The sequence below is a fragment of the Lepisma saccharinum genome, chromosome 3 (assembly GCF_977018435.1).
Source record: "Lepisma saccharinum chromosome 3, izLepSacc3.1, whole genome shotgun sequence".
Classification (NCBI taxonomy): Eukaryota; Metazoa; Arthropoda; class Insecta; order Zygentoma; family Lepismatidae; genus Lepisma; species Lepisma saccharinum.
Window position 1 is genome coordinate 89,850,663 of NC_139231.1, and position 19,300 is coordinate 89,869,962.

Genomic DNA, 19,300 nt, shown 5'->3' on the forward strand with positions numbered 1-19,300 from the left:
TCATCAAAACCATCATCATCGTCGCGATTAGCCCAAGAGACAGGAAAGCTATGTAGAATAGAAAATAACAAACAATAATAACAAATAGTAAAATAATAGAAATAGAATTGAAAAATAATAATTGGTTAATTTACCTCATTTAAGGCAAAGGTTGCGCCAGTTCGTCATCCTCTTCGACTTCTTCTTCATCACAACTTATTGTGCCCTCCGAGTCTGAGGAAATGTCACTGTCTGCACCTCCAAAATAAATAATCAATCTCTCCACCTCGTTCTCCACCAATCCATCCGTTTTCCAATATTCCTTTTCCAGTTTTTCTACGTGTTCGCAATACCCTTTCCAGTCGTCTTGATTGCAATATTCAATGCCCTTAACCGTATGTTCCTGCAGTTGGGATATCGATAGCGAACCAGTCACATTTTGATCCCGTACATATTTTTTTACTTTGGACCACGCTAATTCTATGGCGTTCAGGTCGCACGCATACGGTGGTAGACGAAGCACTGTATGGCCATCCTGCTGTAAAGTTCTGTCCACACGGAAAGTTTTTTCCTGTGGTTTGTTAGCCTGTATTAAACTGTACAGTTCTACTTTCCTCATATTTTCATCAAACGGAATGTTGCGTGATGATAGCCAAGCTGTCATGTCAGATTTCAGGCTATATCCTGAGGGAACCTTATCTACCTGTACGGTGTGATAAGGGGCGTTGTCTATGACGACAACGGACCGATTCGGTAAATTTGGGATTAGTCTCTCTGTCAGCCACTTTTCAAAATTAGTGCAGTTCATTTGTCCGTGGTAGTCACCTGTGGAGCAACCTGCTTTGTATATGAGGCTCGCATTGGGAATGAACCCGTCACTGCACCCCGCATGCACGACGATAAGCCTATGTGCTGAACTTGCATTATTCACTACACCAAAAATATCACTGGACTGCCAACATTTGTTTGATATTATGTTATTATCCACAGCCGTTTCATCTACATACACAATTGGCCGATTCTCCTGGCGAAAACGTTTTATAGCCCGTAAATATTTACTTCGCCATGACACAATATCGGGTCTTTCCATTAAGATCTTCCTCTTGTTCTTACACCTCTTCCACTGAAATCCGACCTTTTTCATCAAACGTCGCAAAGAATCCACCTTCCAAGGAAAATGTATTTTTTGTTGAACAGCTGACAAAATTTTATGGCCTGTCGGTACATTTTTGTTGCAATAAATATCGCGAATTACGTTTCTGATTACGCTAATGTCAAAATCATCAACGCAGACATTTCTATGTGATGGCCTTTTTCTGATCTTTCCGGGGGACACGAGTTTCCTCATCGGCGACCGAGCTTTCCTCTCCCGCAACTCCTTTCGAATCCGCCTGATGGTCATCTCTGACAACCCTGTTGCTACAGACGCGCGCTTTGTGCTCTGCGTAATTGGCAACAAATACTGTTTCTCTCTCGATTCCCTATCACAGAAATCAATTACTTTGCTCACAATTTCACGCCCTTCACTGTGCACAGTAGCACCTCTCTTCCTCACACTCGCCATAAAACACCAAAATAAAGAAAAAGCAAAAAAAGAAAAATCAACTTCCCCGCGGTTCTCACGGACAATGACCCGCCAAGAAGGAAACAAGACTTCCTTCTCCTCGACCACCCCCAACCACCCCTAAATTCTGCAAATGAACCTGACCCTCCCTTTCCCTCCGTTCCCCGTCTCCCTTCATTCAGCGATCTTCTCGTCGGCTGCCGGCTGTACACGCTTCTTCGTGCCACAACCTCTCCCACCCCCAGAGAAGAAAGGGGAGAGACAGGAAGAGCAAGGTGGGGCGGATAGTCACGGAAGAAGGGAGCAAGGAAACCCAGGAGACATCACGAATATGTTCTTCACTTCTGCTCTGGTCACATATTCGTCATTTAGTCCTTCTTCATGCTCCTGTGCACAAAAAAGCTCCATCTAGGGGATATTTGAGAAACAGGTGAAAACGTAGAAAATGACACATAAAAAAATAATGTGAATACCCAAACATTTAAGTTTACGAGAGCATAAAACATTTGCTCGTATTTTTTGTGCCACGTAATTGCGGGCAGTGGTACTATAACGATTGTATTAATTTATATATTTTAATTGGTATTTATTTTATTTATATAATATAATTATTTTTATTTAAACATTATTATTATTACTGAGATACTTGGTTCGGACCCCTCCCCGAAATATACTTCTAGATACATGCCTGATCTCCAGTAACTATAGTACTCCTTCATCTGGAAGTCTACTAGCAAAACCGCATTCACAATTGTTCCCAAAAGAAATATGATCATGAACACTATGTGAAAGAAGTGTAGAGGAACTAGTGGAAATTTTTTGAAGTTAAGAACGGTGGAAACATCAGTTGTCCTTTTTCGAAATACTATAATGTCCCTTTGCATTTCATACGAGATAGAGAAGCTTCTTTTTTGCGCTGTCTGACAATTTCTGCCAAACAATGGGTTCAGGAAATTTATTACTTCCAAGAGTAGCGGATTTGATCAAACAGAAGTCTGCATTGATGGTATGCTGGGGAAACATGAATTTGAGATTTGTAATTTTAATGTATGGGTTCTCCATCAACATCAGTTGAGAAACACATCCAATTTCGATCCAGCAACATCCTTAGAATAATGATCTTGTAAAATCCCATATCCAATGTTAGAAGTTACTTAAAACTTTACTTTACTTACTTCTTCTTTCCCTTCGAGGCGAAGGGGGGAACTCTTCCTATCTTGTGCCATTCTTTTAACTTCCATTAGTGTCTTCCCTCTTTTAGTAACCATCTCTGACAGGTATTGCTCCCATTCTACCCGAGGTCTTCCTCTTCCTCTCCTTCCTTCTGGTCTCACTTCCATTACTTGTTTCGGTTCTCTTTCTTCTCCCATTCTCATGACATGGCCATATCAGCCCAGCGTTCTTCTCTCTATTATCTCTTCAATTGATTCTACTTGTGGCTGTTCCCTGATTATGGTGGTCCTCATTCTATCTCGTCTGGTTTTTCCTATGACTCTTCTGAGGTATTACATCTCTGTTGCTGTTAATCTACTTTTGTGCTTATTTTGGAGTGTTAAGCTTTCTATGCCATAGAGATATATAATTATTGGTTTATAAATCCTTAATTTAGTATTTTCTTGTACCTCCTTGTTTCCTACTATTGTATTATTCATTTGGTAATATACGCTATTTGTTTTTAGAACCCTGCTATTTATTTCTTCTTCTACTTTTCCATCGCCTGTTATTATTGTTAAAAACTGAATCATTAAAATTGCACTAATTAGGTTAACTGTGTGATGGACGCTGTTAATTTAAAAACGGCCATACTACGAAAGTTATTTTACGGTATTCGGTTGTCAGCTGACGTTCATGCCTTCTTAGAGCGTCATTTCTTTAGTCAACCTCTTACAGTGTAATCGTATGGCCATTTTATGATTTTCTTGATTTAGTTAATGATATAATCCTCCGCACGAGTTACAAATTTTGGAAAGGGCAACGTCTTCTAACAATATGAGTGTCTATAAAGAGCAGGGCCACTTTTTTAGCAATAAGATATTTCAGTTACAGAATTATGGATTTTATCTATGAGGTATATCTTTAATTTTATCATCTAAAGCATTCGAATCACTTCCTGGATCATGTCTCAGCAAGAACTGACTCATCTCTAAGACAACCCTTTACAAGCCATCTTCTGAGATATTATGAATGTCGTTGCTGTTTTTACTCTTTTTAACAGGAGGCATTCAGTATACTAACGAAATCCTGCCATCTGGGGGACGAATTTGTAAATTCAGCAGCTCTGAAAGTGTGATATTTCTTTCTGACACACTGTGTGTTAGACGCACAGGAGGGATGGAGTTATGAGGATCAGAACTACTCCTCTCTTTCAACTCTGTTTTCTTGATAAAATTATCTTTATTTTGCTGCAATTTCCTACCCATAATGGCTCTCATAATGTCGTATGCGATGAGATTGTTGAGCAGTTGCATGCAAGAAGTGGCAACATGAAGTTTTTCCAATCGCAAAGCTGCTTCGGATGTCTTGTCTCCAGGTTCAGGAACATTGTAGTTTTTGGAGTAATTAGACAATTGACTTTTGCAAGTTTCCAGGCAGGACTAATCCATCACTGTCCATGTTTACCTCCACCCTCCCTGGTACCACTAAATTCACCCCAGCCCACTCCAACCCACCCCTTCTGGCTCTTCTCCCTTTTAAACCTTCCGCCTGGTCGAACAGGAACACTTTGACGTACAACCGAATTACGAGTACACCATCGGACAAACTCTCGTTTCTGCCGATCGATGGATTCTAAGTATACAAACGACTAATGGCCTCCAGTTGTAGCAGTTCGAGTTTCTCTCCTGCTAACTTCTCTGCGATTGAAGGTAGAATACACGTGTCTGATATTACTTCACTGCATATCAGTGTACTCTATGCTTCATTGTTCTCGACTTCTCAGATACCGTCGCCGTTTTCATCTCCTTTTTTCTTTGATGTACAGTCATCGACAATAAAAGTTGGACACCTAGATCCTGAAATACTCGCTTCCATGCAAGGCGTTATGTGTGTTGCCTAACTCTAAGGCGATAAGTTGACTTCAGAAGTAAATTTCCAATGGCAATTTCTACCAACGCCTAACTCTAAGGCGATAAGTTGATGTCAGAAGTAAATTTTCAATGGCAATTTCTACCAACGCCGCAGAGTTAGGCAACACAGTTAGGCATTTCAGGATCTAGGTGTCCTATTTATATTGCCGGTGATTGTACCTTTCATTTTTATATTCTGTTAGGGTATGGTCACATTGGATCTGATCTCGGCAGAAACTTTTACACTAGCGTGAACGGCAGAAAACTACAGAACAAACAATCAGTGGCGTGTCCAGGATTTTCGATTGATTGATTGAGTTGGTGTTTTGGGACTGGACCTACAGTTTAAAGTGGGATCCAAACCACTATATGCATCCACCGGGTATCGAACCCGGGACCCCTTGATTACAAGGCGGCGACGCAACCACTGCGCCATCGGGGAGGCGCCAGGATTTTCGAAATTGGTGGGGGGGGGGTGCGTATACTTTTCATAGTAGTCAGTCCTCATTTTGCCAAATAGGAATATTTGGCCGAAGGGGAGAGGGGGTATGACCCCAAACAAACCAAATCCTACTTGAACACGTGTAAATGGATGTGGGTGGTCATGGTGGTGTCGTGTCGTGTATCACTGAACACCAAAAGGAACAAAATCATTTTCTTTCTTCGGTCGAAATCTCCAGAAGTGTATGGCTTTGCGCTCCTTATGTCGGACTTCTTGCATTCTTTGGGCGACAATAGTGGGCAATGGAAAGTTTATTGGTTTGGTGTACGACAACAACCACTGAGACACATCAATTAAGACGATCATCGGGAGTCAGGAAACTGTGTCTTAAATTTACAGCGTAATCGCAAAAGCATTAAGTCAATCCAACTTCATCTTGGTCTTCCTACAGGTCTGTTACCGTCAGGTTTCTCAACAAGGTATCTTGGAAACTGTTCTTTCCCTTTGTTCGGCGTGGTTGCGTACCTACAGGAAAAAAAATAGGTCTTTAGAGTTGGTTTGGTTTGAGTTGGTGTTTTAAGTCCACTTTATGCACAGTAAGGCTAATCGGGACTGGACCTACAGTTTAAAGTGGGATCCGAACCACTTGTGCCTCCACCGGGTATCGAACCCGGGACCCCTCGATTACAAGGTAATGACGCTACCACTGCGCCATTGGGGAGGCCCTAATAGGTCTTTCGAGAAATCAGATTCAACACGAAAAACGGTATGAAAGAAAGTAGGTCTCTATGATGTCTTCTACTCGGTTTAAAAATTTGTCAGTGTTGTATGATAACATCCTTTTCAATTTACTGAACACATTTCAACAGGTCCAACTTTTCTACATTTATTATTCTTCCACACGTTCATTTTCTTTTAGGCTCGATGGGCATATGCAACATATTGTAGTTCGGTGTTCTTTCAGTAAAAATGTTGTACAGTTCACACACACATATCTTCCTAATATAGGTGACGTATTCACAGCTTTCGAGTTTGTGAAGTTACAATAAAATTGTCCTTCTGCATGCATGCTATAACTCAAACATAAAATCAATAACAAAGCTCAAATACAGCGCCATTCACGGTTGAGTCGTCCGCGGAGCGGCGGCCAGCTCGCCGGTCAGGTGGGAGCGCGTCTGCCGGCATTTAGATCCACAGCTGTGCGCTGAACTTGGCACTGGACGCGTCAGTGCATCAGTATCCAGATAGCTGGTGTCCAGTTTGCACGTGTTTGTGAAGTGTTAAGATGTTGACAAGTGTTTTACATTGTTTTGTTTTAGTTTACGTATTAGTGGTGTTTTTCTGCAGTCTAATAATGCCACAGTATCCGTACAATTTAAAACAACAAATTTTTATATGCAACTCTCAAGTCATTACGAATTCTTGTAGGGAAGGAAGTTATAAGGCGTTTCGCAGCAAAATTCCCAGATGTTCCTGTTCCACACAGGGACAGTGTTCGAAAACTTGCGAACAAATTTAGGGAAACAGGGTCTGTCCTTGATAAAAAGCGAAGGGTGAAACGATGTGTGTTTACTGAGGAGAAAGTAGACGACGTTAGAGCACGATTGGAACGTGTTTATTCTGATTGCAACTCTCCATGTAATTGTACGAACTTATTTCATTACATAGTTAGCGTTTCCAGTTACGCGGATGTTGCATCCAGTTTGCCGGCAGACGAGCTCTCGCTGCCAGGTGCGCTTGCCGCCGCTCTGCGGGCGATTTGACCGTGAAAGGCACTGTAGATGTACGATTTTCGTATATTTTAGTTTACATTCGGAAATTGTTGTTTAAATATTGGGGTGATATTTATGAAATATCATATAGAGTTATGTTCTCTATCCCTGATGCGGTGAGCCCGCTGGTGAGGGGTGTCCTCCTAGGTTGTTGTTTCGTGCTAATGTAGAAGAACCTCATGATGCTTGAGCAAATTGGTGGTGGCTCCTTCTTGCTGCTGTCGCGAAAGGTGTTGAGTAACTTAGCCTAATCCTTCGAGCGGTGTTCTTTCCCCGGGTAGCCATCAACATTAGGTAAGCCTAGGCACCTAACGACACGTTTGATGAAAATGAAGAATAGAGATAACGTAATCCTTTCCTGCTCCCTCTAAAATAGGCAATCGTTAAGCTGCATAGTTCATAGAACTTACCAAATCTTTAGCATTTTACCAATAACTTAACCTAACTTGACCTACCTTACGTTTATTGGCAAAATGCTATACATTGGGTTATTACACATATCGATACGAATATAATTTCCGCAAATGTCCATTAGCGTGCTTTCAACAGTTTCCCCACCTGGAGCGAAACTTCGTGAATTTTAGAAATTACATTACGCGAAGTAATTTCTTCTCCCAGGTTTGTAAAACGCCCATCTTCGCTCCGCACCACTTCCCTGCCGCGTTTTTAAGAATCTAATATTTCTACTGTGCTTCCATCTGTTGGCGCCTCTGCGATTTATTCTCCTCAATCACGTAATGCGGGTGGTTGAATTCTTCCCTTCCTGTTGTTTCCTTCTCAGCTGGTTGTGGGTGCGAGCAAGGAAGATCGTAATAACATTAGAGGGTGTTGCGTGACTTGGTACGGACAAAGGGGACCGCTCGAAATACCTCCAGGAAGAACGAAGAACACTGCGAGAGCGTAGGCGACGATCGTATCATGCATCACGATGTCAAGTCTCCCCGGTGGCCGTTATAACGAAGACGCTAGCGATTTTTTTTTTACAAGAAAATAAGTTTTTTGCTGAATGAGATTGGACTTTGTACGACTTTTATTGCATTTATTCCTACGTTTCGGGAACTTGATCTGTCTCTGTCTTCAGTGAACGAAAAAAGACCAGAACACGTTGCGTCGTTTCTCTTATAGTTGATTTGTCGATCACTGTTACCCAACGTATGGAGCAAGAAGTACAACTCAGTTACGGCGCAGTGTTTCCACATGAAGGCAAATTTCCATTTTTACAGGGAAATTACGAGGGAATTTCAAGCGAAAGGAAGATTCGATTAAAAATACAGGCATATCAGTGAAATTTAAAGACACCGGAATCAATATTAGTACAAATTATATTAGGTTCCAGTTTGATATCCATAAATGTTGCTGTTACTTCTTATTTTGAATCCTTATAGCCTGTATGTCTATTTATATTTGTATTTTGCTCATTATACGCCACTTACGTTAATAGCGACGATGAGGATGAGTGACGAACTTATGAAATGGATGACCAGGGTTTGAACCTGAGACATCTGGATCGGTAGCAAGGTGGCTGGTTATAATTTGTTTAAGATTTTTCATACATACAAACATGGGCCAACTAAAATACTAATCCTCATTATGCAATTTCTTTACATGAAGGAGAAATGGCCTAGTTGTAACGCAATGCTACAGCGCCTTGAATAACGTAGTGTGGAAAACGGCACAGTTCTGCGCGTTCTGGCTGGTACCACTCGAAAATGATCCGCTAGAGGCGCTGGTGTTGAGCCCGGTGCTTGATATTCGTCTGCTTATAATGGAAGTAAATGGAGTTTTCGCTGCAACGTCTGATTCTTTTACGTGAAGCATTTCTATGAATATGATAATTGCTATGATATTTGGTACAGTTGTCGCGAAGATATTAACGAACATTCTAGACAGTCGACCACGTCCTGTTATCGTCATACTTTCGTTAATAATACGGGAGAAAATATACGCGTGGAATGCTCTTGGCAACTAAATTTTTGTGTATGAATTAGGTTCATTATTATTATTATTATCATCATCATCATTTCTTTTAAAGATATACACACTGAAGCATTTGTATTTTGGATATTTACTTTTCTTCCGCTTTAAACTAATCGCTGCGATGATGATAATGATGATTCCATGAAACGACAAGGGGAACCCCACAAAACTTTCTTAGTGCCATCGACATGAGTGTAAGGAAACTTTCAAACCAATGGGACAAGCGACACGGGATGTTCACACTGTCACACTAGTGACACACACTTCCAGACTGTAAAATAGCATTCATTGCACATGAGGGTCAAAGAGCAAACGACACGTTCATATGGCGTATTCGCGTGCTACTTGTTACTTCGGTCGGAAAGCTCCTTAAAGGAAGGGTGCTGAGACCGAAGCGACGCGCTACAGGGGGAGTTCCCAACTAAGTGACAAGCGACATGGTGCCTTCAGTCTATTGGCAAGCGTTCGCTGCTAATTGTACGAACAACAGATAGACGACACGAAAAACCGCACATTACAACAACAGATCTAGGCGACACGATAAGTCACACGTGTCGCTTTGTCGCTTGTGCGTCGCTCAAACTGGGCCATTTCCTCAATAGCTTGCAACCTGTTGCCGTGGTTTGTTGTTCGCGCATGCGCGATGCAATGAGTGTCTTGCTTTAGGGAGATTGCGCACCAAAGCGACAAGGGGCACGCGACACATATCGCTTGAGGATTTCATCAACCGAACGCTGGCCTGTGCTTCCCGTCATGCAGCTACGATGTGAAATGTTGCTCTTGATTGGCTCCTTTCCAAGCAACATGTGTTGCTTCGGTGTGAAAGTTGCCTTGGACCGAAGGACCCGTGTCGCTTTGGTGTTAAATCCTCGTATCGTTTGTCGCGTGTCGCTTTTGTGTAAAATCTCCTTGAGGAAACGGTGCAGTCAGAGCTTGTGTCCCTACGGTTCGAAAGGCTACATTGATTACGGACTGCTCGCTTCCAAGCGACACTTGTGGTTTGTCGCATCAGTATGAAATATCTCTCAGGATACGATTTATATTCTAATAACATAGAAAAATAAAACTCTAGTACACAATCCAACACCTGACGTCCGGAATCACTTTGCGATGTTTCTTCTTGTGTTACGCATGCTACTTATTTTTTAATTTTATTTTACTTTTCTTTCTAAATTAATGTCATTTCGTGACTGCAAATCACTCCACAAATATAACTGTTTTCATTAATTCACGTACAGCCTTTCAAGACAAACAAATCTACATAATATATTCCAAAAACTAACGAAGCCGCATTACTTTCATAAGAAAATTAGCACCGACATTGATCGCACTGCCATCTGTGTTTCTCATCCGTCTGGGGGACCAGTTTCTTGGGTCGTTTTCCACACTACGTTATTCAAGGCGCTGTAGTAATGCCTTGTAATCAAGGAGTCCTGGGTTCGATACTCCGTGTGGTTCGGATCTCACATTAATATGTAAGTCCAGTCCTGATTAGTCTATCTGGTAAAAACTCAAAGGCAACGGTATCCACATGATTTAGGGTCGGGAATCCAACAGAGTTATGCCTAACGCTCTGTAACCCAATTTAACCTAAAATAGCCGTTCAACATGTTGAAAATTGTCTCGTATCATGTCGTGTCCATACAATGGAAACGAATTTTGGTATTTTCATAACACGTTGTAGTCATTTTCCTCAAAAGCTGCAACACGAACCTCGTACAATGACCAGAACGCGTTATCGTTCTCAAAAAATGTAAACCGGACCGAGTTCCTATCCAAAGCCAGATTTCTATTTTGCTGCTGAATCCACAAGTGAATCAATATGCACAGACAAATCAATAAGCTCTCACAGGATAGCCAGTTATTAGCTCGCTCACATCCAATCTGGACATTTACAAATCCTCCCCCTCCTCTTGCCCCGGGAAAAAAGGCAACCCCCTCCAGACGACCTGAGCAAATTTGCGACAAGAAAGCTATCCATCAAGACTGAATTGACGGGGCTGGGCAATAACGACGCTGCAAACGTCAAAAGTAAGCATCATCATAACTTAATATCTGCGGGATCGGCTTACAACCCCCCGAGGGGGGTCCTCTCCATTGTTTTGCCACCCTTGGCGGTCAGCTCGTCAGGGATCAGCAACCCTGATGGGTGAGCGACCATTGTTTTGCCTCTCCAGCTTCCGGAACGCTCGCCCTTTGCAGATGTTGACCGTCTCAATGGATCTTCAGTGTTGCCACCTGCCGATTCTTTCCCAGTTGGTTTTAAAAACAAACGAATTATTATGTTGACCATCTTTGTAAAGAAGAACACACCCAGAAATATATGGGTGTTACACCCGGAAAAAGTTCCCTTTCTGAGCATGTCTACGAAGGTTGATTTCATCATAGCATTGCCCTACCGATGCTATCAGCAATCTCCCTGCCCTTCCTTCTAAAAAATGAATATTGCTCTTTGATTTGGTCCATGACAAGACCCCCGAACCAGAATTCCATCTGCAAGACATCTACCAAAGCGAATCCTAAAGAAAATATTAAATATCCATTCGTCTAACGAGGAAGAGAAAACCTAAAAGGACTACTTAAAGTATGCGCACACATCAGAAAATCCGCTTTTCGGGTACCTCTTTCTGCACTACACGATGCACTGATCTTTTCAACAACCCGTCCTCATCCAGCTTTCCGTGTCCTACAGGTTTCCTATCAAATTCAAAGATCCATCATACCAAATAAGACATTTTTGCATAATTAAAATGCAATGTTACTTGGACTTTATCATTTGTATAGTGCTTTTAATTGTAGCAAGTCGTTTCTAGAGAGCACCTCTTCTCTCGTCTCCAGGTGAACAAATTTATTTTTCCCCTGTGGTGGGGGTCAAACCTGCGACGAGCCTGTGAATTTACTACAAATGCGGTACATTCATTACCCAACTACTCCAGGAGTTCTATACTACATTTTGCTACACTGAAGATACTATTTCTAATTCCTGAGCAGAGAGAACCATATTTGCTTGAATTCTACTCTAGAATGGCTTGTAGGGTTTTGATCCAGTACTATGAAGACTGCTTCTTCGATTCATCGAAGTTTCCAATTTGATTCTTCGTGTAGTACAGTCATAATGTTTCACCGAATTCTATGACATTCATTTCACGCGTGTTCGACTATTTTCGACCTATTTATTTCTTCTTTCTACACGTTCCTCGAGTTTATCTGTTCTCTTTTCTAGAGGGCGTCAACATTCTTCAATGTAAGCTTGTCCGCAACCCTATGGTATGTTCTATGGGGTTTTCCGATTTTAGTGCTTGCTTCACAGCATACTAAGCAGTTGTTTCATACTGCTGAATGTTGTCTAAAGTTGAAAAGGAATGTGATAGAAAATGGATAAAGTCTAATTAATATAGCATCCTTTGAAGATCCATTGTCACTAACATTCAGTGAAGAATTTTTGCAAATGAATCACGTTTTACAAGGATGTTCAGTACAAAACGTTTCCATGTGTAATTTTACTTTCAAGTTCTTCTTTTCTCCTGTTTGGAAACTGGTAATATATGCGGTACTCTCGGTCTCGTCTCGACAGTTTCGAAAGGTCAGGTGTCATTCTCGTCTCGATTTTACGCACAGTTGTCTCGTTCCGTCTAATGGTGGTTCTGGCCTCGGTACGATCCCCATTGGCGAGGTTTATTAGGAACATAAATGCAGGGATGGCAACACTGACAGCATCAGTCACTCTCATTAAGAGCGCGAGGCCCTGGCGGAAGTAATGAGGGTCATATTTCAAAACTGACCCGCGGATAATCGGATGACCAGAGCAACATCCCCACCAAGCCCTCTCGTCTTGCATCGTGTAATGTTTGTCAGGGGGAGAAGAGGAGCCAGGGCCATTTAGACTAGCATCGACCCCCTCATTAGATGCCATCAACGCCCTCTTAACAACTGCTCCTTCCCCCGAACTTAATGCAGACCCAGTGGCTTTCTGAATGTGGATCCGCCGGCCTAATCCCTCCAACTAAACCCCATTTAGATTAACAACGGACACATTACCATCAAACGGCCTTCCTTTTCATTAGTGCGGTTTCATATTGCTCGTTGCATTTCTTCATTGCTTACGCAAGATCGTATCTTTCACTTCTTTCCATGGATCCATCCACGGTCCTCGCCGACAGCTTAGCGGCTAACGTTGTCGCCTTGCAATCAAGGTGTATTGGGTTTGATTCCCTGTGGAGGCACACTGCACAATTCTTCAGATCTCAATGTGAACTGCAGGTCCGGTTCCGATTGCGTTATCTGAAGCCAAGAGATAGACGAGGAGGTCTGTGTCACGTGGTGAAGTATTATTTTGATATTTTAACAATACATAAACGGGAAGGAGAAAGGTGGAAGAATTTAACGTCAAATCAGAAATACCAAAAATGTGGCTTTGAATTGTGAAAATAAAGTAAAAAGGGAGGGGGTGTGGAGGTAGGGTCCCACTCATTCACAATCTCGGCTATTTTGTGTTGCTGGTGTGATCAGCACGACGCTCCGGCTGCCTTTACAGCCCCGTCCCCCACGGTTGCCCCCAGGCACCCATTTATGAGAGGCTGGGTGAACCTCAGAACCGTTCCATGCAGGGACATTACTGGAAAACTTACCACCTGAAATCACCCAGCCCGGGAATCGAACACGGGTTTCCCGCGTGACAGTTAGAAGTTCTACCGACGGCCATTCGTCATGTTATTTGTGCTTGCTTAATAATCGACAACATGAACTGTTTGCAACTACCACATCAGGAGAAATACACACTCTAGAACAATGGTTCTCAACCTACGTAAGTGAGACAGCAACCTCTTAAATTACATTTTTAATAGTCGTTGCCTCGATCCGAATTCGTAAATATCTTACTAATTTTATAACTTTATACATCCTTGAAATTAAATATTAATAATTAAATTATGGCATAATTATAGAGAGCAACAGTTCGATTACACCTAGGATTGGTGACAAATAAATAATTAAGTTAAAATTAGTTGTCAACCGCTGAATCCAATGAAATTTTGTATTTACCTCAAGCCACACCATTAGATTAATTTGGCAGTTGCTGATTTTGAACACCGAAAAATTCCAATTAATACATCACTTAGGGTAATCATGTAATGACCGTTAATGCTTTGAAAACAGTCATGGTCTTTTTTTTAACGTTAGTGGGATGCAGGCACGTATTTAGAAATGTATTTCGGGGGGGTCCGAACTAAGTGTCTCAGGAATTATAATAATAATGCTTAATTTAAAATAATTATAGTAAATTCAATTAACATTAATTATAATATATAAAATAATTAATATATTATTATTACATAAATAGGTGAAAAGACCGAATAAGAATAGAGATGTAACAGCAAGTATTCATTATCTAGCTTACATGTAGTTAATATCAGCTTAATTTGTATAAAAACAAGTGCCCTGGAAAACAAATTAACGTCAAATATATGAAGAATTGAATATATATTGAATAAAAAAATGACATTTAATCCAGAAAAGTATATTACCATAAATAGTAGTGGGCAAGCTTAAATCTAGGGCCTCCCTTATAGCACAGTGGTAGCGTCGCCGCCTTGTAATGAAGGGGTCCTGGGTTCGATTCCCAGCGTAGGCACATAGTGGTTCGGATCGCACTTTAAACTGTAGGTCCAGTCCCGATTAGCCTATCTGTGCATAAAGTGGACTTAAAACAACAAATCAACCAACCAACCAAGCATAATTCTTTGTTATTGTCCTTCAAATCCGTATGATCCCAATATAATCCTTGTCTTCCAATAACTTCGGAGGAAATTATAACCATACATTATACAATACATCCTACAAAAGTATATTTTCATTATTTCATTTTAATACTTGTAAAGTCTTTCGAGGGGTCCCCACCCCCTGGATCCCCCCATAAATATGTCCTTCGTTGGATGATAGCGGGAAATAACGGTGTAAGATCGTCCTTTTAACAGCTAGCTTAATATAGGCTATAGGGTATAGGCTAATATACACTCGTGTCCAAAATTAAAGCAACAAACAGAAATCCTTTCCTCGTGTGATTTTTTTCTTTTAAAATTTGCAAAGTTTAACTTGTTGCTATCGTAATTTTTTTGTTGATAAATCCTGGCACATTAAGGTTAGTTTATTTTCTGTCTTAAACCAGTTGTCTATGACATGATAAATATTACTATCACCTGATCGTATTATGTGGTCAAATGGACACACGGGAAAGAATTTCCGTTTGTTGCTTTAATTTTGGACATTAGTATATATACACGTATTAGTGTATGTTTGTGTTTAATATTCACAACAGTTAAGGACACCATGTTTCCATGTAATTCTAGTCAGAGGACAGAGATGTGACTACATCAATGCGCATGTGCTCACTAAAAAAAATGTTTCCTATCGTTTTTTGTAAATTAGCAGACAGACTGTTGAATTTTAACGGTAGAATATTATAAAGTTTACGGCAACTTCCTAACAGATGCACTCTGCAAGTCTGTATTGAATTAATTCGCACTCTCACTCACAAAGACTGTATTGCCTCGTTTCAGGAAACACGGCGACCAAATCCAGAACAATTTCGCTAAACTTGGAGAAAGAAGGAGGGGGAGGGGGTGGCGTATCTTGGGCACCCCCCCCCAGTCCCGATTAGCATAAGTTGAATGTGCATACAACACGCACAACTCGTGGCTGAAGACGGGGATCTGTTGCCGGAGGTTTTATGCGTCGAAACGCGAATCAATCTCTCTAATGGAGTTTTCGTGCAAACAAAACACGGGCTGCGGCAACGTCTTCTGGGGAGAGACGGGGAGGAATCTGGCCAATAAAAGGCCAGCAGGGGAAAAGAACACACCGGATGGGTTCGAACAATGAGTCTTTGCCACTCAGATGAACTTCAGCGAATATCCTGTAGCATGTTGAATCAGGGTGCGGATTTATAGGCACAAAAAATATTGAAATAGGCATTAAAAAATACACTATAAATAAAAAAATGCTCTCAAATACACTGTAATAAGTTGGGTGGAGAAATGATGGTCTAAGACCGTCAATAAATGCTGCCATCCAACAACCGTTAAAAAATCAGCATGACAGTTTTTAAGGTATTGTCGACCGTTACATAGTTAACCTAATTAAAGTAATTTTAAAAATTCAGTTTGTAAAAATATATTTATTTTACACGCAAGTGTATATCTTTATGCATGGAAAAATATTCAAATTGAAATAAAAAATATTAGATAACGTTCTTGTAAATTAAGATGCATACGGTTAAATTTTAACGGCATTGTAAATTTTACTGTAACTTTTAACAGTGTAGACAGTGAACATGAACTTGTTATTAACATTCTGTCAGTTGTACACATACTGACTTGAATTTGTCGCATTCTATTGCACTTTTCTTATTTCTTTTGCTTCTCCTTTCTGTTAGTTTTGACAATCGCGGCGACGTTGATTGATTGTGGTTAGATGAAACCATGTAAATAGAATCCAAGCCAAACGTAAATGCAACTGTAATAATACTTTTGTTGACTTTGTCATGACCAATATAATTTTCAGATGTGTAATTTATGCTCAAATAAAGGCTATTAAAAGTAGAGGGAAATTAAAAAATATATATACCCTGTTTTGGATCTGGTGGTAAAAACGGAATAAATTTAATGTCAATGACAATTAGAAATGAAGTAAAGGGGGAACAAAACAAGAACAGAAACAGTAATACGGGAATGCCGAGGAAAGGAAATATGAATAATTTTCAATAGGAATAATCGCAGAATAGCAATATTACACAAGACAATAAAAGAGAAATAACTGCTGACACATTGGAACCTTTCACGGTTCCATTCCTCAAACTGTAAACTGTCAGTTGTAAATTATGTGGCCGACCTTGTACTTCAGTAAGAATAAATGACTCATCCTGTTCAAGACATCCATCTAATCTACTCCAATGTGGCCGGCATTTGTCGAACTCGAGCGAGAACCCCCAGCCTGAAGGACAGAAAATATTTACTTTGTCCTCCGACACTTGAGAAGGGTCTGCTCTGCTGCCACGATGGGTCCCTCGACCCTTCCGGACAAGAGGCAGCCAAATGAGTTTTCGAAAGCAAGGAAACCTCCTCCTCCTGGACTTGAAAGGGGTCTTTAGATAAATGAATTGAAGGATCCACATCAGTTCCCTTTTGTGCGCGGAAAGAAGAAAAAGAGACGAGTTGGAGCTGCGGTTTGGTCACCTGTCCCGGCATGAGTCCTGTTCAGCGAAGGAGGAGTATGCAGTCTCCAAAAGCTTCTGAAATGAGTCACATTAGCTAATATGTTGCAGGAACAGGTTTTCAGGCAATAAAACACGAAAACGAGGTGACATCCTAGCAGTGATTCCATAGTCACTCAAACAAGGAGCTCAATTGTCCCACTTTTCAAAGTTCAGTTGGTGGCGGCGCAAATGATTTACGAAATATACAGTACGAAAGGAATAAAATTATATAAAATACGGCAACAAAAAAAAAAATACAATTTCAAATGTCTACATCTATTTACTATTAGAAAAGTACATAAAACTGATTACAAGAAAGCTGGTTGTGAATTTCCCCTACATTTTTCTGAACAAGGGAAATGTTGGTGTAAACTATTACAAAAATCTAGAAAAGAGATCGTCACAAACATTTGTTTCGCTGTGAATTATCACTACGTTTTTCTGAACAATGTAAATGTTAGTGTTAACTATTGGAAAAAAATCGAGAAAACAGATCGTCACAATCATTTCTCTCTCTCTGTAAATTACCACTATTTTTTTCTGAACAAGGGAAATGTTCGTGTAAACTACCATAAAAAAATCTATAAAATGGATGATCGGAAACATTTATCTAGCCCTGATGTTTCTGAATCAGGCAAATGTATGTGTAAACTATTACAAAAACAAGAAAAATATAAAGTAACATATTGCTGATATTGCTCCTTATAAACTATGTGAATGATGATGATGTTGAAAATTACCTGCTTCATAATTCTAAGTTTTAAACGGTACACCTTTGCTGTTGAATTAAATAAATAACATCAACATTTAGGAAAGGGCATCATATTTTTGTTCTGATTACAAAACGTAGCTACGAATGTTAGTTTCGTCCTAATTATCGCGACTGCTATCCGAAAGGGCAGGTTCATGTGGTTTTAATCAACGTGACCACAGAAATTCTGTCTCCGAAACCAGAAACAAAAATAGAAGAAATCTGGCCACTGTCCGTCTTTGTTTGTGTGTGGGCCTCTTGACCCCAGCGGACGCCTCGCCCAGAAGTCAAATGGAGGCCCGTCGCCTCCTGTGACAGTTTTATTGAAGCCCGACAGGATCCGATTGCCCCAAACATTCCCCAGCTTTTGACCGCAGCATTCGGAGTCCATTCTTTGCAGCGTGGGGCCTCATTAGTTGCCCAGCCGGAGCTGGTTGTTTCCCAGCTCCTCCTGAGGCAGAGATGGGAAGGATGGGATCTGGGCGTCCAACAACCATTTGTTTCCTTTCAAGTACGTTTTGCTTGGCAGCTGTCTGCCACGCAGACAAGAATCATGTGGGTGAGCTTCCGTGACGTAGACAATTCTGAGTAGTGGAGTAACTGTGATGGGCAATAACTGCTGATGGGAATAAATACTAACAGGCCCGTAGCCAGGAATTCTTTGGGGGGGGGGACGAAGTCAACCCTAGAGGGGGCAAATTTTTAATATACGGTGTCGCATTGACAGATATAGCAGGGTACACAGAGGCACTTGCCCCCTCCCCCAAAAGAGATAGGTAAGAGAAAAGGGATGATATCTTGAAACACTAACGAACAAAAAAACTTCGAGCAACATCAAATAGCAATATTTCGATAATGACCTTTCCAGATTACCAAAGAATATAAAGTTTAATATAAATAGGCTAACAGGAACTGTATCTACTTGATATTTACAGGTCGATAATGTTAATATACGATTAATATGTACCAACAGCTTTGTGCCCCTATGCAGAACTGATTAAGGGAGCCCTTTATAAATCATGCTTCATCATAATGATTCCCTCTAGTTTCCAGTATGAAAGATTTTTACGCACAAAGGAATCTAACGAGAATCGAACAACACCATTGTGTTGTGTTATGCAAGAAAAATCGAATTAATTCAATAATAATGGTTACATATTTTCTACACTGTGATGAATTGTGTAAAAAATTGCTCTGAACTTGGACTATAAGAATAGCATACATTGCGAGCGGAGCGAAGAAGAAAATGTTACGAAATGTACTTTTACTTGTATAAAATTTGTAATCGAGGAGGGGGTCAATTGTCCCTCTGTGCACCTTGCAAGTACCCTTGGCCGTCTGGAAGAAAAATGGAAGGAACACGTGAAAACTAATTCCATCATGAGTATCCAATTGTCCTGCTATTCTTAGATTCTCCTAGTCTTGTATTTTATACTTCAATGCTTGCTTCCTCTAGAAAAGACTTCCGTCCAAGGTCGGGGAGGAGGACAATGCCCCCTGCA

General features: G+C 40.7%; 2 protein-coding genes across 3 annotated transcripts in view; both read right to left on the reverse strand.

Annotated features, from left to right (window-relative positions):
• The window catches only part of pxb (putative Hedgehog signaling attenuator pxb), a 412,264-nt gene that overhangs the window by 280,477 nt on the left and 112,487 nt on the right, over positions 1–19,300 (reverse strand). The window lies entirely within an intron of this gene.
• On the reverse strand, positions 140–1,543 carry LOC145985606 (uncharacterized). The gene has a single exon (XM_083119674.1). The coding sequence runs from the start codon at positions 1,541–1,543 to the stop codon at positions 140–142; it is 1,404 nt and encodes a 467-aa protein (XP_082975800.1).